Source organism: Tasmannia lanceolata, unplaced genomic scaffold (assembly GCF_043159265.1).
Source record: "Tasmannia lanceolata isolate RefF3 unplaced genomic scaffold, GAP_Taslan_0.1 ptg000016l, whole genome shotgun sequence".
In the NCBI taxonomy this organism is placed as follows: domain Eukaryota; kingdom Viridiplantae; phylum Streptophyta; class Magnoliopsida; order Canellales; family Winteraceae; genus Tasmannia; species Tasmannia lanceolata.
Genome location: NW_027518693.1, coordinates 8,406,050 through 8,429,389, shown reverse-complemented (window position 1 = coordinate 8,429,389; position 23,340 = coordinate 8,406,050). Strand labels below are relative to the sequence as shown.

General features: G+C 36.1%; 1 protein-coding gene and 1 non-coding gene across 2 annotated transcripts; one reads left to right on the top strand and one right to left on the bottom strand.

The window, feature by feature from the left end:
* Positions 1-6,906: 6,906 nt before the first annotated feature.
* Positions 6,907-9,929, bottom strand: LOC143848094 (putative trehalose-phosphate phosphatase J). Its single transcript, XM_077356900.1, has 12 exons — positions 9,712-9,929; positions 9,324-9,620; positions 9,091-9,231; positions 8,894-8,965; positions 8,709-8,789; positions 8,515-8,571; positions 8,318-8,419; positions 8,150-8,227; positions 7,954-8,023; positions 7,747-7,817; positions 7,513-7,605; positions 6,907-7,298 (listed from the first exon to the last, which is right to left on the bottom strand). The coding sequence occupies exons 2-12, from the start codon at positions 9,618-9,620 to the stop codon at positions 7,230-7,232; spliced, it is 1,131 nt and encodes a 376-aa protein (XP_077213015.1). The 5' UTR covers positions 9,712-9,929; the 3' UTR covers positions 6,907-7,229.
* A 13,306-nt stretch (positions 9,930-23,235) lies between these two features.
* On the top strand, positions 23,236-23,340 carry LOC143849214 (U6 spliceosomal RNA). Its single transcript, XR_013235592.1, has one exon. It is a non-coding gene; the product is annotated as a U6 spliceosomal RNA (small nuclear RNA).

Below are 23,340 nucleotides of genomic sequence, written 5' to 3'. Positions count from 1 at the left end.
AAAAGAAGGTGAAAGTTCTTTTTTCTTGAATTTACAAAATGGACGCGGGATGAAGAAAAATTGGCATGAACTCAAGAGATCATTCAAGGTGAAAAAGCTTGCTATCAACCACAAAAATTCTAATTTTTGGAATTGATCTCCTACCTCTAAGGGATTGAAGATGAGCCTTGGATCAGTATCAAAGAACTTTTTCTTTTTCTTTAATTAACTAACCAAGTCTCAAAACAGTCTTCAATGTAACTTGGATTTTACCAAAAAAGGGTTAAAGCTTATAAGATGAGTTTTCAAGGATGGAAAATGGAGGCTTCTAGAAGGATAATTTTCCAAGATTTTCTTAAGATTTTCTCTCATATACCCTTAAAAATCGTATTTAGATAAGTTAAGATTGAAGTATTTGCATGAAGGGACAAGTGTATGATTGGTATGCCATGTGTATGCATGGGAAGAACATGTGTGTGTATGGAGGCAAATGCAAGAGATGCCATATGTTTGGATGATGGGACATGTGTATGCAAGAGAAGGCATGTGTTCGGACAATAGGACATGCGTATGCAAGAGTGGGACATGTGTACACCAGAGTGAGGTGTGGGACAACTAATTCCAATTCCAACCCATAAAAATTCTAATCACCATGTGCCCATCTAAAATCATTTACTAACTTAGAAATACATGTCAAGTCTTCTTTTGACCAACAACCTAGAATGCCCTTTTTTGAATGGCAAAGAAATAAATTGTAAAGAAAAAGAACCAAGGAATTAGCCTAGGGATCGAGATGATCAATGTACGGCGCTAAAGAAGGAGAAAAATACAAAAATACAAAAGAATGGTCATAAATTGGGTAGAAAATCAAAAGCTTCCAATGAGGCCCTGGAAGCCCCCTCTTTTGCAAGACTGTCTGCCTCACTGTTCACCTATCTTCTTATGTTGAGGAAAGAAATCAATGATCCCCCCACTCGATCCATGATCTCATCAATCCATTGAGCAAACCTCCAAGGATAGGGGGAGACCTGATTGAGCATGCTATGATCAATCAATCAAATTCCTTGATGAATGGCTCTAATCTCTGCCCCATTGGAGTCTGCAATCCTAATAGGGCCTGAGAACACCCAATTTGAATAACCTCGATCCATGATCCTGAAGAAGACCGCCTGCACCTGCAGGCCCATGGTTCCCTAAGCTTGAGCCATCAAAGTTCAGCTTAAAGAACCCTTCCGTAGGCGGATCCCATGACTGAGCCACTCTCGTCCTCTATATTCTTCAAGGTAAAATCCTATGAATATAAGATTGATCACTACGATTTGTGTAATGTGGAAACAGAGGAATGCTAGGGTGTTCAGGGGCATAGTAAAAACTCCTAATTTCCTCTTCATCAAGGTGAATGCGCTAACTATTGCATTGGTCAGGGCCCTTCCAATTCATCTCAGCAGATCAATGTTACATAATACCCAAAGCTAGGAAGGGGCCTAACCCATGCAATACCCTAGAACACCGTTAACTTAGATACATTTCCTATCTTGTCCTATGAATCATAAAGGATACCCTTGGCTTTTATTTATTTTCGATATTCTCCCATGAATAAAAAATGGACATCTACTCCCTTAGCTTGCATTTATTCCTATCTTGTCCTATAAATCAAAATGTACATTTATGCCTTAGAATAAAATATGTTAATGTCTAATAATTCCTAGCACACACACAAATTTTTTTAATTACTAATTTCTTCCGATGGGTTGAGTATTTACAGCTTTATAATAAAGTTGTAAATACCATTTATTCCCAAAACACCGGCAACCATGGAAATAGTGAACTCTCAACATGAATCTTATCTATAAAGAAAGAATCGAGCATACCCTCCTCTCGCTCAGCACACTTCTTCAAATTTCATTGCTTGCTATATTATAAAAATTAAAGCTCAAGTGTTAGATTTCAAAATTTTCTAACTCCTTTAAAAGTGTGTGCACTTTCTACAACAACAAAAATATAATCATCCCAACACGGGCTCTGCTAGGAATTTAACGGAAAGGGATTCGGTTGCTGTCTTTTTGTACGAGAGAAGACCCACACGAGCTCACTTTTCAACAAATATAATCAACCCTTCATTGCTAGGCATCTTTGTCACAAGGGAGGGATACACGTGACCATAGCTGGATGCATTGGACGAACCCATGTACCATATATGCCAAGACAAGGGCTCCCCCAATAATAGAGCACTGGGTGGCTCGGCCCCATATGCGGGGACCGGTCCAGGCCGCCGACACGTGTATGAAATTGATTAGATTACCAGTTCTTCTCGATCTACACGTGTGCTTTAGGACCATCCCCAAATCGAATGGGTCATTATAATAGTATTCTTTTTAGTAGATACGTTGGGATGGAACTTGTGACCATATTTCAAGTCACTAGCAACTTAACCGCTCTGACACGAGGGTGAGACCTTTGTTCTTATTTATCGTTGTGTCACTGTTATTATTTATCATTTTCTCTCCTTTTCAACTTTAGAGATGGCATGAGTCGATAAATAATCAAGGTAATGGAACTAGTACATTTGTTTTCTTTGTTATGATGGGTTAGATGTATAAATAATGAAGGCAATAGTAGTATTTAATTTATTTTCTTTGGTCTGGTTTGGTGGGAGCATGGGCAACTCAATTCAAATCGTATCTAAACTGCCTTGAAAGACCTCTTTCACTTGTTATCTATTTTAATATACTTAAACATAAGGGATTTGCTAGGGACCATCTTGCTTGAGAGAGTAGCCACCTCATATGAATTAAATAAATAAGATGAATTGAATGAATAAGACAAAATCTGTTGAAAAGATAGCCTATGTGGCTAATCTATCATGCAACAGCCGGCCCACGAAATCCCTTCAGCGATGGTCCCTAGCAAATCCCTAAACATAAACATGTATGTATGGGACTTGATGTTTCCACTCCCCTTCCCAGCTTGTTCAGCCCCTCTGGTATTTTTTTTCTTCATAAAAATGGCTGCATTCCCACCTGTTTTGTTTGTCTATTTCTTCATTTTCAAGAGAACGACAAAAAAGATGGTGGGGAAATTTTGAGAAAGAGGGTGTTAATATCATTTTCTGATAAATGCATACCTAAAAAGCTAATTAATAAAGTGTAAAACTGAGTGTGTAGTGCTATTATCAAAACACGGCAGCATACCTCACATACCTAGCTTTGGATTTTGATTTGTCTGGTCAATTCCTTCTTTATTTGTTTCATTATTTTAAATATATTTAGGGGGATATATTTTCAATCCCCTGCAGTACGCATTCGCCCCCCTTATAACGTGAACAGTGAGCAACTTTAACGCCTTTTGACGTCCAATCCCGTTAAAAGGGAGGCGAGTGCGTACTGCATGGGGGGTGAAAATATCGTCGCCTGTATTTATCGATAAGATTTTTTTGTTGATTCAAGGGTACTTACGATATTTCGGCTTGGGACGCATTTTATTTGGCAATTTTTTGGATGTTAAATACCATAGGATGGCCTTGGAAGCACATCACACTATGGAAGGGTAACGTTTCAACAGATTTTGTCTTATTCTTTGGGGTGGCTGCTCTCTCATGCAACATGTGGTCCGCGAAATGCCTCCTGTAATGGTCTCTAGCAAATTCCTATATACATATAAATATATGCCATTGAATCTCTACCTACAACATCGAAATTGTAAATCTAAGGTTACTTTTCTATGATTTCCGTGAAAGACTTGAATGATTGTGTAGGATTTTTAGTGCTTAGTGAGGATGAGTTGTTGCTTTGGGAGGTCCCTTCCCACCAATTATTGGGGCTTACATGACTTAGTTTATTTGAGTTGATGGACCAATGATGGGTTGATTCTAGTGGACTCCATCTTTCCACGTTGGAGTGGGCCTAGTTCTCAAAGCTTTGAAGCATGTTAGGTCCCTGTTCGAAAAAAGAACAATAAAATGCATGTGTGTTCTTCACATCAAACCCTAAGTGGAATCCAACTCCTCATCAACCATAGATTCCTCCATATAGTGGGGTTTCCCTTTCACGACCTAACTAAAGGGGATATCCCAATGTTTTCAAACCCTAGTTAATGTTGAGATTCCCTTCCTCTAGATCTCTGGTGTGGGCCTGTTAGAGATCAAAACGTCCAATAGATCAGCCCCCTTCCTATGTTTCAGATCAAAACCCTATTTTTATATCTCCTAAGGCTAATAAGTTTGACTAATAGATCTTTTTGTGGGGTTATTGTGATCAGATGGGAGATGGGTTTGTCTTTGTTTCTTGGTTCAAGGGAATAGGAACCTAGGTTTTGATGTAAAATATTTTCAAAATGAAAAGGAAAGGAAAAGAAAAGAAAAACATCAGTTCTTTTTCTATTTTATGTATATATGTTGTACCCTATAATGCTGGCAACTCATATTCTATTTCAATGCGTCTTTGTACATTTGAGTTGGGGATGTCAAGGACAATACCTATTGGATAGCTGGTCGTACAAATATAAAACTCATTGGATGTTGTTTTGCTTTCTAAGAATAGTGTGAAAGGTAAGTGTGAAAGGAGGGACCAAAAGTGAGAGGCAATTCAATTAGAATATATGATTAGTTTAGCTCCCAATGAATTTGATATGCAATTACTTTTGCCAGATAGCATCCTTAAAAGAGGAGGGTGGGATTTATTTTCTATTATCTTTTCTAAGTAACACCAATTATTGCTCTATTGTGAGAGACCCAAGATAGATATGCTAAAATCCTGCAGTATTAGAAGGTAATATTCATTAAAAGATTGAAGCTAACAATTATTTTACAAATTTTTATGCTTCAAGATGTCTTTAGTCTATGATTCTTCCATGTGTTTGTTAGCTGCAACTAATACTATACTCTCTCTGATTAATAGCTCTTTGGAATCTTAGTTGCCTATGCAAAGTGGAAGATGGACAGATGTTGAAAATGGGTTCAAATAGATCAGCTAAAACCATAGCATTTTAAGCAATCTTTATAGCCTTGGATCATCTTCATGACTTTCAAAATGTGTTTATAAGCTGTCTTAGCCCTAATACACTGTATATAACTTATGATCTTGAACATATGAATATAATGATATATTCAATCTCAATTATCCTAATGCAATCTTCTTCATGGCAGTTATCTGACCTTCTAGGCATTTTCAACCATTAGATTAAATGTTCTGGTCCCCAGTTTCTTCACATTTAGATAAAGAAAAAGCCACACAGTTGTTTTCTCTTTGTTCTAAGGGAAAAGCCACGCACCAGGATGTAGATTTGGAATAACAATCATGAAAAGAGAATTTAACAGAAACACCAAACCTTTCTCGGCCTCATAATTGTGTCTATATAGTTTCTACCTTACAATTGCACCAACACAAAGAGAGATTAGCAAATGACTATAGGGTGGGAAATGACCTCGCCGCCTTTTTGACTGTGGGTGTGTGTAAACTCCAAAGTAACCCATTATATAATGTTTCAATGTCGGTAACCATGTCTCGCCGACTTAAGTAGAAATGGTTATATAGAAATGGTTTGAAAGTTAAATAAGATTATTTGCAAATAATGCTTGAAATAAGTTTTTAAATGATAGAAATAATGGTATCCCAAGCCGATCCCAACTAGTTTGGGACAAAAGGCTTAGTTGAGTTGAGTTGAGTTGAGTCGAGTTGAGTTGAGTTGTATAAATAATGGTATCCCAAGAAGCCTCATCAAAGAAATGTCGGTAACCTTTCAGCAGGTGAGAAGATCGGCTAATGAGGTGGCTGATAAGTTAGCAAGAGATGGAGTGTCAAATCAAGTTCTCACTCTTTATGATTTTCTCCCTCCTTAATTTCATCTCCTAGTTTTTGTTGTTTTTATTTCTCTTCTAGTTCTGTAAGGGGGACTCCCTCAGTCTTCTTTAATATATCATATTATCATATTACCATTCAAAAAAAAAAGCCTTAATGTCTCATTCAAAAATAATATATTAAATTTAATTTAATTTTATTTGCAGCATACAATTTTGGTGGCATGCAACGAGGCCCTAAGTCTGGTTTATTTTATCCTTAGATTGACTAGCTATTTGATGAAATAAAGGGGCTACTTTCATGAGGATACCAAGCCTGGGTTTGTTTTATCCTTGGATAGACTTGCTATTCTCTGTTCACGTACACCTTTACACTTGGATAAAATATCATCAAAATAAAATTGATAAATAGTGGAGGAGATAATTTCAAGATAAAATTATCTAAGCAGCATAGCTAATGTCAGGAATAGCTTATCCAAGGATTTCTATCTCCGAGGAGCTAGAGCATCCCAAAAGGATAAACTAATTGATACCAAGCAGCATAGCTAATGTCAGGAATAGCTTATCCATGGATTTCTATCTCCGAGGAGCTAGAGCATCCCAAAAGGATAAACTAACTGATACCACGTACCACAAATATGCTCTTGAATGGTATTGGCAAGAGGATGCATGGAAGCTTGGAATGAGTAGGAAGGACCTCATGTTTAAGATGGAAGGGTCCAACCATTTAGGTCAATAGTCAGATACCAACTGACACAATCTAATGATTAAAGAAAAAAAATGCAGAAACAAGAAAGAACCTGACTAGTTCCAGGCCAGGAAAGTTTATTTCTTTTGTTTTGAACAATTAATTCCTTTTTACTTCAACCAACCCAACTTCAAGTTGCATAATCTTTGTTAGGGAGGAATATTATTTGGTAGAAAGAATGAATGACCTTATTGAAGTTGAGCATAAATCACAATTCTATATATGTTCTAAAGAATCGAATTCCTTCATCATCAAATCAAAATATGAAATTTAGAATGCTAAGTAGCTAGTGGGTATGCTTTAAGGGTGCTCTGTATAAGCACCCCTACAGATAAGGCAAACTGACATAAAAATGTAAAATCAAATCAAATAAGACAAACTGACATGGGGGCAAAATGTGTAAATTTATTGGGGTCAACCCATAACAGTACCTTCTTCCATGTAGACAAAAGGACAAAATTACATTTCCTCTTTCTCATTATACATAAAACTAGTTACAAGAGACTCTGACTCTCGTGTAGAGGCAAGAAAGCCAACTTCAAAAGCTTTCTACCCAAGTAATAACAAAAAAAAAACAAGAGAAAATACAAAAGGCTGTGTTCTTTCTTCCTTTTGCTGGGAAACTCAAAAGAAATACAAAATATACTCCTCCACCAAATAATACATTTTCTTTGGCGTAGGGAGGTTTTTTTTTTTCCCCCTTGTCATTTACACCCTAGAGTGTCCTTGAAGTGACAGACGCTTCCATTCCACTAGGCGATGCAAAAAATCCATGACCTACACCAAAAACATAAAACCCAATTAGACACATTAATGAACAAAAGAATAAAATATATAGTCCCCCCCCCCCTTTTTCTTCCCTGGGCCACCCCCTTTTAGTGAAACTATGATTACTCTTTGTACACTAAAAGGGGTAGCCCAGGGAAGAAAAGGGGACTAGATACATAAGAAATGCATGGGATGTTCATGTAGAAATGTGAATGGGGCTTGCCTCAGAGGGTTCTTGGAGAGAATAAGAGGCATTTGTATCCTTTGGAATCTTGGAAACTAGAATGCCGAACCCTTGTCCTCTCTCTCTCAAAACCTATAACAGACATAGTATCATCTTCACATCTTGTCATGGCTGATTAGGATTCCAATAATATATAGTTGATTATAATATAATATGTTGTATTTCACGAGGAAATACTGAAAGAAATATACTAAAAAAAAAAAAAATGGTTACCTTGAAAGCATCTTCGTCGGTCCGATCGTCTCCTATGTAGACTGGGAACACGTCCTTACAGTTGGCAAATCCTAGACAGAGAGAGACATGGAAAGATAATCAAACAAGTGTGTCACCTTTGTTCACAGCAGGTTTTGATTATTTAAACACAATTAATATCAGCTTCTGATTATTTCTTATTTCTTCCAAGCTTGTTACATCACTTACCAAGGGACTCTAATAAAAATTCAAGAGCCTTGCCCTTGTCCCATTTAATTGTAGGACGAATCTCAAACACCTGAATTAACAGAAAATTAAAAAAAAAAATCTCTGTCACACATCCATGTCCTCCACATATTATATAACTCAAAAAAAATAGTCTAGAAGAACACGTGGGCCAATAGGAAAACTCCAAGTGTCACACCTTTCTTCCTTGAGTAAGCCTTAGCTTGGGGAACTCTTTCACAACTGATCTGACCTGCTCGGCCAGTGCACTCCATCTCTGAAATGCATGCATGTATATGATCAAAACAGAGGTCTTTATTATAAAAATACATAAAATAAATAAATGGGTGTGGTTTCAAATCTCAACCTTTTCATCAACACAGCGGAAGTGCACAGATAGGCAGAATTTATTGTTCTCCACTTTGGCACCAGGGGTAGATTTAATCATTTCCACCAATGCTTTGTAAGCCTAAAAATTAGAAAAAAAAAAAAAAAAAAAACCCATCTATTTATTGAGGATTAGAATTTTTTAACATAAAAAGAGAAAGATGATTTAAAACCAACCTCATCTATAACTGGCAAGAACTCACTAGCTGGTTGGAATAAAACTCCTTTATTACCCTGATAAGAAAAAAAAAACCAGACATTTTTATACATTCACTTTACTTTCTGTTTTCTCCCCATCAACCAATAGAAAAAAATGTTTTCTTTTCCTTTTCTTTCTGTTTTCCATGTTCTTGAGCTAATACAATACTCACTTTCTTGTATTTCGGGCCTTTGATGTCCATTCCATGGCTACCAGCATAGTAAAGCTCAGCTAACTGTACAAAGCTGTACACCTAAAACAAAAGAAGAAGAAGAAGACAAGAAAAAAAAATCAGAGAAAAAAAATGGGTATTAATTTTTCAGAGGAAAAAAAAATAATCGGAGAAGAAGAATGTACCTTGTCTCTACACCTCCCGCTCACAATAGCAGTAGGAAAATGTCTTGCCACGTCACGTACAGCCCCTCTCATCTGAACCATAGACAAAAGTAGAAATCCATTAAAAGACAATACAAACAATATATAGATAGAGATGCCGAACATATCAGGGGTGCGAGTATCACAGAATAGAAGGGTTGTGAATATCAGTTTTTTACCGCATCAGACATGAAAGCACAATCTGGGTCTTCTACAATAGGTGAAAGGGTCCCATCATAATCTAAAAACATAACGATTTGTTTCCCTTTTGAAGCATTTATAATCTGTTCAAACATGCTCAAAGCAGAGGGGTGGCGAACCTAAAATCACAACAGGGAAAAGAAAATCCTCGTTATTAATTTTCTCTATTAAAAAACGAACAAGAAACAGAGAGAAAGATTTGTAAACTTACAATCCATGACCCATGATCGTCGGTGGCCGGAAAAGTGGCCGGCGATTTGACGTGGGTCGGAGAAGAGGCTTTCATTGATTCAGCATCGACCCATGCATTGATAATTCCACCCCCTGTTTCTAAACTCTTCAGGTTGAGTAGCTTCTTTGGTGAGATTTGTATGTACCGACCTCCGGCGGGTTTCTTACCGGCCGGCGCCGGAGAATAAGGAAAAAGTGGCGAGTTCGTAACTGCGACGGTTATCGCCATTTCTATGCCGGATTTGGCATCAGTAAGGACAACATTCTGTTTCGTCATCTAATAAAAACCAAAAACCCAGAAAGATTTTACCCCAATGCTTGATAAAAATCAATAGGATAGAGAGCTTACATAAGAAAAAAAAAAAAACCTTTCTTTGCTCTGTTTGTTGAAGTTTCAAATGAAAAGAAAAAACCCAACACTTTCTAAGAAAAAACAGTTGGAAAATGGAGAGGAAAAAGCAGAAGAGAAGAAAGCTCTGTGCTGCTTCTTCTTCTTCTTCTGATAACTAGGGTTAGGAAAACTAGGGTTAAGATTTAACACACAAAATGGGTTAAACTTCAGTTATGGGTTTGAGGAGAGAGATTGGGGGTGTAGTCAATTTATAGTTGCTTGGAACAGAAAAGGACGAAAATCCTTTGTGGGTCCCACAAACCCTACCGCCCCAGAAATCCTGAGACCCATTTCGTGGGCCCCATTAATTCTCCTTTCTTTTTTGGGGACTCTTTCGTTGTAAATACGCCGTCACAACAATAACCCCTAGCCCTATGCCCACGGTCGACATCCTCACACGTGTCTTTCCTATTCCTTGGTCCCACTCATCCACATGATTCTCTTACGTGGCAATTTCCACTCTCCATGTCACTCATATACACCGGTTATCACGCCCACTGGTTTTCTTCTTCTTCTTATTTTGCTTGTGCTTTATAAGTAGATTCTGTAATAATGGTTTATTTATTTTTTATAAAGGCACCTAATCTCTTTATTCTTGAATCTTTATTCTTGAACTTGTGCAATCTTAACACGCTAACCATAACAATTTCAGTGGGGGAAATTAGGCAGTGGTCGGTGTCATACATGTTATGGTCTAAAGAATAATCTTTGTATAAATGTACTATTCATAACACCAAATTAGGCACATTGGCGTGGAACAACCAACTATTGCAAAAGCTTAAGTTGGAGTTCAATACTCTCCCTAACGTGTGGCCCGGCCCGGCCCGGCCGTAGACGTGGACTTTTTAACATTGAGTTGTTGTGAATTTTGAACCATAACAGATTGCTCTGATACCATGCGAGACAACTAATTACTCCGGAAGCTTAAGTTGTTGGAGTTGGTTTTATTTAATCATCTATACTTCAACAATTGGGAGTTGGATTGTCAATGGACCTAACCTTCTGATAGACCATTCAAATCCGAACTTAAACTTATGGATATTGACACATTCGTAGTATTTATGGACACATTTCAGATCCTTATGATGGGATCCTTAAAATTTTCAGATTGTATCCCCCCAACAACTAACAATAACCTATTGTACTGTCCTAAATCGGATTTTATTATACTATTTTGCTAAAATGCTCTCTAATATTTTATGTATTATTTCGGGGTTATTTCGTAAAAGTAAGTGATATGCATCTCTTTTTCCCAATTCCTATTTTTCTCATTCATTTCTCTAAAAATCACCATCTTCTCTTTCTCTAACCATTAACCCTAAGCCCCTAACCCAATGCACCGCCATCGCTCGCACTTGCCTTTTGAGATTCTGTTTTTTTTTTGTATGTAGTTTAACTTAGATTTATTGTTTTAAAGTATTATTTTAGTCACTGAGAAGTTTAATTTAAGCATAATTAATGACTATTTTATCTGAATAAACACATAGATACACACTAATAGTGGGTTGAACGTTCTAGTTTAGTTTAGAAATTCCAACTGTTTGCAATGTAAGTAGACCTAAGATACTTTAAGGGACGGTCCGGTTTGAAATGAATCATGACTGAGACATGGGAAGTACGATCCAAAGAACACTGCGAATCCAATCCCGATGTATGAGGGTTTTGAATAGCTCGTGGCTGATTATTGTTGAAGTATAAACTATTAATTAACACCAACTCTAATAGCTTAAGCTTTTGAAAAAATTGGTTGGTTCACATGGTATCAGAGTTATTGCCTCAAGGTAGGTCCTGGTTCAAAAGTCAAAAACTCATTGATATTAAAAATCCACGTGTAGGGTTAACCCAAAAGTGGGGCCACACGAACTCTAATAGAAGACCTTTTGGAGAAATTGATTCTTTCACAAAACATACGTGGGGCCCACCTGAGGTGTATAGCTCTAATGTGATGACGTTTCTCATTTTCTCTTGCATATCATGCATAATTGTTAATCTAAAATTTTTTTTGCCAATGATAGAGAAGTGTGCCAGTTTAAAAGCAGAGAGGGAATAAGTATTCCTTTCCACTCCATTATTTTCAAACCTAGCTATAGTAGGGATCGAGATTGCCGCTAAAGTAGTCGAGGTTTTGTCGGGAGAAAATTGAGAAAACAAAAACGCCCCTTGAAAACTCGCCAAACAAGCTGCCCAACTCATCTAAACTGTGGTACACGAAAACCAGCGGCATTATTTGATTCCCTCTCTTTATTTTGCTACGGTAACAACAAGAAATTTTTTCGTAAACCCATGTATAGAAATATTAGCTTTCTCCACCAACTCCTTCCTTTGCTTTTCTTTTTGCTCTCTTTTGTTTCTAGAGAACTTTCGTACGATGGGAAATCACGCCAGTCCAACGAACCCAGGCAACCCTATTAGACTCTAGTCTCCATTTTTTATATGAGCACTCCTTTTTTATTTTTTAAGTTTTCTAACAACAACACGTGTCCGGGTCTCCATGTTTTCTTTCTCAAGCTTTAATGGGGTCTGTACTATGAGAGTCTTTAAATCAAGCCAGCTGCCCTCAGTCACTAAAGTCGGTTGTTGTGCATTGAGTTCTTTTGAGATATAAATAAAAACAAAGAAAACAAAACAGAGACACGTATTACATAACTCATTTTCTTTTCTTCTTTGTCAGTCAAAACTCAGTTCAGAGAGGACTTTTCGTCTTTTCCCTTGGTTTTTTTACCTGTCAGCCCCTCCCATTGACACCCAAACAGGGAATTATTTTTTCAAGAAAAAAAGAGAGAGAGAGATACCCAAGTACCAGTTCAGTTGGTTACTGGGTATTTTTCTTTGAAAAATATTTTACGAGACTGAGACAGATTGACGGGTTAGAGAATCTCACCGTCCGGGGAAAATTCTTCAACCAACTAACTCCATTATGCAGTGAATCTCTTCTTTGCTTTTTTTTTTTTTTTTTTCCTTTATTTCTCCATTGTTTGAGAGAGTTCTTTAAGAATGAGAATCTCCAATTAGAAACACCAGTCTCTCCTTTCAATTTATTTCACATGCAATGGGCATTTAGCTTTTAGTCAAAACCGATGGCCATGGAAAAATGCCTTAGAACCAGTGGCTTGGAATTTGGATACCAATGAAAAAAGAAGAAAAAAAAAGGCAATCTCTTTTCTTAATTAGAAAGCAATCACGTTCTTTACGCGGTTTGATTTTCGCTTTTAAGCCTTTGTTAATTAAAGCCCAAATGGTCCTTTATTTCTTTCTTTCTTTTCCTCTGGATACGTGTTTGCAAGCAACCCAACAAGAAACATCCACGCAAAGCTGAGACTTTCCACGGTATGACGTGACGTGGCAATGGGTCCCACAATGAGGACAGTTAACGGGGTTGAGTGTCCAACATCGCACGTGTGGGCGTAGTATTGGGTTTGCGTGTTTGGTCGTCAACATGGGATTCTGAGTGGGCAGGATTCTGGAATAGACTGTATCCACATCACATGGATTGTAAAACCTGGGTTGCCCACTAAGGTGTTTCGCGCGTGCGATTTTGGAAAGAGAAAAAATGAAAGGTTTGTGGGACCCATTGGATCATCTCGGCGATTTCTCATGTGCTTCTTCTCCTAAGCTGAATTGTCCTAGAGACTAGGGCAAAAGGCTAACGCCCTGTTCGTATGAGACTGTGACAACTGATTGTGAGCCCCAAACCAATTATTCGACTCTAATTATTGGTTTGGGGCTCACAATCGGTCGTCATAGTCTCAAACGAATAGGGCACTTGTGAGTGCCAAATCGATTATTAAGCTCAAATTTAAATGTATTCTTTAGTCCAAAACTGATTATGCCACTCAAATTTACCTTTAATAATTGTGCCAATAATCTGTATGAGATTTGGTTCTCGAAATTGGTTACCTTTAATAAATTGATTGCCTTTAATGATCAGTTTTGGACTTACAATTGGTTCTCGAAATCCAGAAAAACAGAGCCTAAGCATTCGGGTCAAGCCTAGGTGTGATTCTTTCGGTATGACAATTGTCATTTCTTTCGGTGAAGTGCGTCCCCATGGAGAGGTTAAGTAAAATTAACTAAGGCCCTGTTTGTTTTGGATTTTGAGAACTGATTGTGAGTCCAAAATCGATTATTGACTCAAAATTAACCATCTTTCTTTTGCATTTTGAGTAGTGATTGTGAGTCCAAAACTGATTATTGAACCCATAAATAAACCACTTTCAATTTTGGGCCCACATTGGTTTAGCTAAGTACCTCATCCTTCTTTGAACCCAAATTAGCATGCAAAACTCTTCATTTGACGGGTCATTCTTCGAGCCCGTTCATTTTCTTGAAAGGTCTCAAATGGACAAATAGGAAACAGAGACTGCGCTTATTTATATATTAACAATTGTGTCGATACATCTACTCGTATTGAACAGTATCATCCATGAATAAATGTGAACATTGGAGGAACAATACATGGAAGATGCAACCTAGGGCGCTTAGTCACGTTGTACTTTAGAGAACTACGGAGGACTTGAGAAGTAACGAGGACTTGAGGTTACATCAACCCGACCTTTAGCTTCCGCCCCGAAAAAACCCAAGTTAGTCAGCAGGTCCTAGGTTTAACCTAGGAATTTTATCAAAATCCCACTCTCTTGTTATACTACTCACCTGAGAATCCTTCTCAAATAGGTAGAACTTGAAAGTTCTAATTGGCAGCTCTTTCCATTCTTATTAAAATGAAAAATATATCCTCGTCTCATAAAGAATGAGAAAAGGTAGGAAAATAAAAAGTTCTCTGAAAAGAAAAAAAAAATTATAAAATACCCATCATTAAAAATGGCCAAAATACCCGTGTATCTTGTAGAAAATTTTAAAAAAGGGAAAAAATCCTATAAAAGGGGAAAAAATCTAAAATACTCTTATGCCGTTGAAAATGACCAAAATACCTTTCTCTCTTTGAAAATGTGAAAAATTTGCAAAAATTTTAAAAATCATGAAATACCCATATATCATGGAAAATGAGCAATGCCATTATCTCATAGAAAATAACTAAAATACCATTATCTAATGGATAATAAGAAAAATTGATAGAAAATAAATATAATTCTAAAAAATAAAAAAATCCTAAAATACAGTTTTGTTATAGAAAATAACAAAAATGCCCTTATCTCATAGAGAGTGCCCAAAATAACTTTATCTAATGGAAAAATGAGAAAAAAATAAAACTAAATTCCTAAGATAGTAAAAAAACTAAGATACTCAAATATCACGGAAAATGATAGAAAATGCTTTCTTGCATAGTGAAGTGGTGGGAAATTTACATGGAGCAACCCAAGGAGTTTGAGAGCACTAAGAGTTCACAATACATGTGCAAGTTGCGGAAGGCTTTATATGGCATGAGACCCGAGAGCAAGGTACGGTAAGATAGCAGAGTTTCTTACTGCTTTCGAAGGGTTGAGCTATAAGAAATTTGCAAAGTTTAGAAAGAAACATGGTGTGACTAGTAGAGAGTCAGTGTTGAGGAGTGTTGAGAGTCATCGCAGACTCTACACGACATTGGAGGGGCCGGGCCGATGTGGGTCGACGTGGTTGTCCTACTTAAACTAAGAAACGGGGTAATCCTAATTAAACTAGGAGTTTTAGTTTAATTAGAGTTGTGTTTAGTTTAGGTAGTTGAGTTAGAATATAATTCTCTGTTAGTGTTAGTTTTGGTTGTTTTGGGTTTGTAAGGAGAAAAAGAAACTTGTTTTACATGGTGTTTTAAAAACAAGAACAATTAGAAACGTAAGTGGTTTTCGGAAGTTGGAGTCCTATATGTTGTTGGTATAAGAAAGTTGGTTTGTTAGAGTTGTTTTAGAAGAACTTTTGGAGTTTTACTTTAAATAGGTTTTATCTTCTTATTTTGTTTATAAAAAGGGGAGAGCAAGAACGTGAAAGCGAATCTATCTTGGTTGGCTCTCTAGGTTAGGTGATGGTGTAGAGAAAAGAGAGTTGTGTAATATTTTATAAGAAAATATTCAAAGAGAAAATTTTCTCTCATTATTTCTTTGTGGTTTTTTTTTTTTTTTTTTTGGATTTTTGCTGATTAGTCCCTACATGGCAAAATAATTGCTTATTAGTCCCTAAGAAAAGCATATTAGCTGAACAGTCCTACTTTTAGAAAATCTTTGCTAGAAGGTCCCTAAAACTCACGAAATTCAATTTTCTCCGTTAAAAAATTTAAAATGGCAAATTTACTCCCAGCCAATTTAATCAGTTTTAACAATTTTTTGATTTCCGTTCCAATATTTTTAGAAAAAAACTAGGAAATAAGCAACAATATTATCTCTTCCAATATTCTTCTAAAAAAACCTTCAACAAAAAAATCATTTTAGGAATTAAATAAATTGAAAATCCTTCTAAAATAAATTAAATAGGGTTGGTTTGAGTTATCTTTTCTTCATAGATAAATAAAGTAGAAAATTTATGAATAATTTTCGTTTCTAACTTTTCTAAGAAATTCCTATCTTGGTTGGATTGCAAGAAAATATCTCTGATGGAAAATTATTTCTATGGAAATTTTTTCTCATTGAGGAATTACGTCTAATTAATTTAGAAGGGTGACATCATAAACCGAAGGTCCCTAACTGAAAAATTGAATAGGGTTGGTACCTTATCTTTTCTAATTTTGTGTAAGAAATAAGAAATTTTAGATTTTTTTTCCTTTCCAAACTTTTCCAATAAAATTCCTACAATCCAACGGGGCCTAAGTAGAAGGCAGCATTTTGTAAGAGAAGTACTAATCCATCTTGTATTTAAAGAAGAAATTATATGGTGGCCGACCGTGAAATCACAAGGGCAGAGAGAGAGAAAACCTGCCACCTTGATTTTAGATCCAAAGAAAAGTTAAAAAGGGGGGCTTTTGATGGATTTAAAATCAAGGGAGGGGGTGTTTTCTCTCTCCGACATTTACATGTAAAGGTCGGCCATCATATGAAATCTCTATTTAAAGAGCTGTAGTTTCAAAAAATCTCTTACAAACCGATTTAAAAGTAGGAAAATGCTTCTAAAACAGGATGCCGTATTGAAAATCTTTCACTCTATCTGAAGTATTTAAATGGTATCAACACACATACATTAGGAACTCAATATATATTATGCATGTACACACATATAGATGTAAATAGAATAGTAGAATTCATATTCGAACCATCTCCAAATTTTCTATATCCAAGTTTCAAGCCACACTTCTAGCTAAGAGTTTATCCCATATGCTGCAATCAAATACTAATGTGCTACAAGTTTCAGAATCATAATTCAATCAACGACGTCATCCAATACTTGTGCGGAAGAAAATAACACCCCCCCAAAAAATTAGAAAAATTAAAATTCTAATCATAATCCTAGAGAGAAGATACGAATCACTCTATGAAACATGATCAAGCATGTTGCTATTATGCTTGATTCTTGATGTGAGATATATCAGCACGATTGTTCCAATGCTTCACCTGAAAAATAGAAGAAGGATAAAATTATAGCATTTCAAGCGTTAGTAATATGATAAATCATTTGAAACCATCTAAGGGAATTACTCAGAAATCACATTGATTTTGCATGTAAAAATATTGGAAGGGAAATAAAAAAACGCTAAAACTGATTAAATGGGTTGGGGGTAAATTTGCCATTTTAAAATTTTTAACCGAGAAAATTAAAGTTCGTGAGTTTTAGGGACATTTTAGCAAATATTTTCTAAAAGTAGGACTGTTTAGCGAATATGCTTTTCGTAGGGACTAATACGCAATTATTTTGCCATGTAGAGTCCCTTTTTTTTTTGGGTGTTTGCCTCTTGCTATGATCTCTTATTCAACAAGTGGTATGAGATTTAGAGTTTTGTGCTTTGATCTTGGTTTTTTAACAGATTAGAGGTAAGAAATATGGGTGATGGACATTATCTATCTAATCAATAATACTCTCTAATACCTTATATAAAATGCACTCACCACCCACATTAATTATTAGAGTCTCAACTGTATGTTTATATTTGAGATATTTTCAGCCTTGTAAAGTAATTGAGAGAATAAATGTGAAGACGATTGTAACCAAATGATCGGGAAGGAAGAACTGTTCTAGTGTAGGTCTTAGCCACAAGGAACCAAAAACACCTTATATCATTCCGGTGGGCCATAAGAGGGGTGCCAATATAACAAAGAAGATGGGTGCCAACATTAAAAGAAGAAAGGGATGTTAATATCAATTCCCATTAACGGCATGATTTTGGTGGCATATCTGATTCAGTTTCTCGTATTTCTCACTATCAAAACAGAAAACTGCTAAGGGAATAAAGAAAACTAAAGAACTGGATGTGGGACATGGTTTTGGTCCCAGACAACGAACTCTAGCCTCGAAGCGCCACAACCCTAGTGCTTATACACGCCACAATATCTTCCATACAACCCCCCTTCCCTCACCCAAAATCTGAATATTCTTTCCCCAACTCCTTTTCTGATTTCTCTTCATTTTAATATTGAAAAAAGGTAGGGTTTAAAAGAATGGTTTGTGAAGAAGATTAGCCCAAAAGAAAGAAAAGATTATAAAAAACCACCAACTTACATGTCTTTTAATGCAATCTCTCTTTCTAATTCCCTTATATATTCGAATTCCCATCTTTTCATCATTCTTCTCTACTTTTATATTATTAATGATTTCTTAAACTTTTTTCATCTTCCCTGGTTCTTCTCTAGATCCATTGTTTGCATGATAAGAAATTGGAAAAATTATTCTTGGAATTCTTTTTCCTTACTTTATTTTCTCTTGATCAATGAAAACATGATTAGCTACCACTAATTTGAAGTGCTGTTAGAAAGTAATAAATTAAAATGGAGGAAACCCATTTCTTATACATTGTTTATTGCCACAAAATGTGGTATAGCCAAAATCCATATCACTAATTAAACAGGGACGTCGTCCCAAACGCAATGCTTACGACATTCAAGGGTTCTTGCTACAGGTGTGTTGTGAGGAAATAAATGCATTAATAAGAAACCAGTTCTCACCTCTTTGCAAGAGATCGAGAAGAGCCACCATATAGCCGAATTTGTCTAATTCATATGAGGTGACACATCTCTTTTGAAACGTGCTTGTGAAATGATAATTTTGAGTACTTTTTCAATATTCCTACCCCTTTTGCTTGTCTTTCTTTAAAATGAGGTCATTTCAACATTCCATTTGTATATAACTTCATTTTAAAGAAAAGACAAATGAAAAAGGGGTGAAACTGCAGGGAAAGGGATCAAGTGGAAATATAATTTTCCTTTATATGTGTGAGGGTGTGTGGGTATATATATATATATATATATATATATATATATATATATATATATATATATATATATATATATATATATATGAGGAATAAGATTGTGCGGTCGACCGCACCAGGCTTAGGTGCGGTCGAGGGCCCCAAACTCATGTGGGCCCACTTTGTTAGGATGATCCAAAACATTCATTTGAAAGGCCCTCACATAGATGTGGTATGTACAAAAAATCAGCTCCATAGGATCATCATAACCTATCCATTTGTGGAGGTCAAAATGGACAGACACCGTTTGCCACAAATCTGCCCATTTTTGCCCTCCACTTTTTGAGGGGTTATGATGATCCAATGGACCTGATTTTTTGTACACACACTATCTATGATGGAGCCTTGCAAATGAATGGTTTTGATCAACACAAAAAATGTGGGACCCATGTGTTTGGGCTCTCGACCGCACCTTAAGCTTAGGTGCGCTCGACCGCACACTCATTTTCCTCTCTCTCTCTCTCTCTCTCTCTCTATATATATATATATATATATATATATATATATAAACAGGCGTGTATGTCCTTATATATATGACATCCAGGTTTTAAATATCAGAAAATATTAGCCAATATAAAAAATAAATACACTATATGTCGGTATCGGCATTCCTCTAACACCACTATATCAATCAATATCACGGGTTAAATTCAAAATATTTTAAAATACGGAAAAGTGTTGCTACTTGGTCTTGTAGCTAAGCTAATCTACTCGGTCGGGTTAAATACAGTGGGGGCTCGCATTGTTTGGGTGATCCAAATCATTCATTTGAAAGTCCCTTACCTAGATATGGTGTCCATAAAAAATCAGACTCATAGGATGATCCTAACCCATCCAACCGTGAAGGAAAAAATGGGCAGATTTATGGACAAACAAACATTTTTCCCCATTTCTCCCTCCACTGTTGAATGGGTTAGGATCATCCTATGAGTCTGATTTTTTGGGGACACTCTATCTAGGTGAGGGACTTTCAAATGAATGGTTTGGATCACCCAAACAATGTGGGCCCCCACTGTATCTAACCCGACCGAGTAGATAAGCTTAGCTAAAAAACCGAGTAGCAACACTTTTCCGTTTAAAATATCACAATATACCAAAACATTTAATGGCCCAATAATTGCGATATTTTGAAGGACATATATTTTTTAAACTATGATGCACATGATGCCATATATACTCATAATGTTTAATCTAATCATACTCAATACAAAAGCATATTGTGTATTATTACATATTCAAATATAGTTATATTATAGTTAAATTGTGAATAATTAATACACTATATACTCTTATAGTCAACACACCTGACTAGGAACATTTGATTTGAAATACAGGTTTCCATTTGATTCCAATCTAGAATGCTTTAAGAACCCACTTGATTTTGATATTTATATGAGCTAATAGGCCACAAATGGCTTGATATCTAAAGGATATTCAAAGTTTCATTTGATTTGAGCTCCTCCTAGTTGCATTTAAGCTAAAGAAAGATAAGAAAGGGGAACAAGAACCTTTGGAGGATTGAAGCAAGAAGATATCATTTGAAATCAAATCTGCAGATTGCATTCGATTGGGTGCATATACCGAACCTTTTGTATTGTGTACACTATTTCGAATGTGGGTCCTGATAAAGATCAGCCTGTTTTTTTTTTTGCTTGAAGTTGACCGCCAATCCAAATGAAGATGGAAACAGTTGAATATCTTATCACAACTGAAACAGTTATGGGATGGGAGGCCTAGACCTTATTGGAGTGCTACTTGGCAAGGTGGACTTCCACGTATCAAGATAAGAAGATATTGTTGATTCTCTACAATTATCAAATTGCTAGTATCAACCCCCAAGTTGCCACACACCATTCAAGGGAATCAACCCCCTCAAATGTAAAAACATACATCCTGCCAATAAGATGATAAAGTAAGCATCATCTCATTCCAAAAGTGCCAAAAAAAGAAGAAGCAAAACAAAAGAGAGAGAGAGAGAGAGAGAAAAAGAAGAAGAAGAAGAAGAAGAAGGTAGTTTGGTATCTTGCTATCATTTTCATAAAACGTGTAGATTTTTTTTAGTATAAAACAAACAATTAAAGCACCTTTTACAGGGGATTGAAAGTTTTCTTCATTAAAAATTAAAGGCACCATCAAAGTTGGGTACTTCTTTCCCTAACCTTATGGCAATTACTGTGTGCATTGCTTTTGTCACCTCTAGGATGAACTAAAGACTGCAACTTCTCAGAGAGAGAGAGAGAGAGAGAGAGAGAGAGAGAGAGAGAGAGAGGATACCAAATATTATTTGATTTGTAGTATTCCTATGCTAGATTTGGTTAGTGGGAGATTTGTAAAGTACACAAGCATCGATGGGTGGTTGGTGGGATTAGAATTTTCAGGCCTAACAATAAAGAAAATTTAGGTGTTTTAGAATGAAAGGTAAGATTATTAGTGCATGGAAAAGGCACACGTGTGCTGATCTTACTGTAATCTCTCTATTGATCCAATTGATGAATATAATGGAGCATCAAATATTTCATCAACTAATAAAGGCATTCATGTTGCAGCACGTTCTCTAATAATTTCAAATTAAGGAATCCCAACTAATTCCAATTCTCCATTTGGGGCTGATGCTCTATTCGGTAGGATATTGTTGGAAATTCTTCATTTCTCTACTGAATAGCTTATTAGTTTTTTTTTTTTTTTTTTTTTTTTCACTTTTGGTTGATTAGTTTTTGTTGGCCCCGATGAGATAGATAAACTGTCAAAAGGCCCATGTAGAGCTCCACCAAAATACAAATGTAACACAAAAATAAAAAGACTTTATATATCAAAGAACTTGCAAAAAATCTCTACACTTTTTCTCTCTTAATCCTTTACCCTTGAAGCTTCTCTCTAAGCTTACAATCTATACACAAATCACTTCATACTTATAGACCCAAGATACTCCTAAAATAGCCAAATACATTAAATACCTTGTTGTATTCCCAATGAGTCCTTTAGGAATCCTAAGCAACATTATGGCTATGTTCACTTGCGTTATCAGGAAATGAAAAGAAAGGAAAAGGCCCCAAATTTTCTCGGGAAACCTGAAATTCCACTGTTCTCTTTGTTTCACGAGAACGTATTGTTAATGATGTGGAAAAGAAAAAAAATACGTGGAAATTGTGTTTTCTCTCAAAAGCTTTCCCCTCCTTTCCTCCCAAATCGATAGGAAATCGGTTTTCTAACGTTGCAAGAAAACAAGTTTCCCGTCACAGTTTCTTTTCCCTTGGTTTCTGGGCAAGTGAATAGTGAGAAAACAGGGTTCCTGTCACAATAAGGACTATATATAAAACACACACAATACTCTCTGTTCACTTGTTTTCCCGAGATAGGAAAAGAAAAGGTTTCCCGGGAATTTGACGTGGCATTAGGAAAAGAAATCCAGGGAAAGTGTGCAGGAAAAGGTTTCCTGCGCCTGTTCACTTGGCAGGAAAAGGTTTCCCGAGAAACTGCTTGCCCACTTTTTTCACTAGTTTTCTTGGGAAAGAAAATCCGACCAAAATAAAGGGAAAAAGAATCTCACACTTGTGAGAAAAGACTCATTTCCACATCATTTTTCCCAATTTACATGTGAGATGTGACATTTCCCACCTAGGCTCCTTCAAAATCCCGTAAAAATAAGTGAACAAGCGAATTTTAGCTTTCTCGGGGAAAAATGGGTGTTTTCCCTGGATTTGGTCTCCCGGGATTGCGAGTGAACTATTTCTGTACATAATAACTACTCTATAAGTTTACAAAGATTTTCCACAAAACCATGCAAATTGATTTTGATTTACAATTTCCAACTGTTTTCTAATTCCTTGTAAGATATATGTATTTGGAGAAATGATCCTCTTGATGGCATTTTTTTTCTTTTTCTTTTTTTCAGTATTTACACCAATCAATCAGTGTATAACTGTTCAACAATACGTGCTGAACACTAATGAAAAAATTAAAATAATGATCAATAGTGTTTCAATTAAAAAAAAAATCAGTCCAGATACAAAAGCAAATAAAATTAGAATACAAGAAATTTACGTATGCAGTTCATCACGTTTTGTAACTACATCTGTTGGTGAAAGCAATCCAAGAGCTTTTACTATAGATGAAGACTACAGAGTAAAAGATCCCAAAAAGCCAAACCAAAATGTTGGATAGAATCCCAACCCTAATTTCAGTGTATCTATTTGGAGACATTCGATAGAATTGGAACAAAACATAGAAGATTAGCATGGCCCCTCCGCAACGTTAACAAGCACAAGTCAATAATTGGTCCAAAATCTT

Bases quoted from the DNA above. Each gene is read 5' to 3' on its own strand.
- LOC143848094 (XM_077356900.1), bottom strand. From the start codon at position 9,620: ATGACGAAACAGAATGTTGTCCTTACTGATGCCAAATCCGGCATAGAA. The intron at 8,790-8,893 runs GTACATTCTTCT...CTTTTGTTTTAG, and splicing joins GCGGGAGGTGTAGAGACAAG to GTGTACAGCTTTGTACAGTT. The intron at 7,299-7,512 runs GCAAGCCCCATT...TTTTTGGTGTAG, and splicing joins CTCTCCAAGAACCCTCTGAG to GTCATGGATTTTTTGCATCG.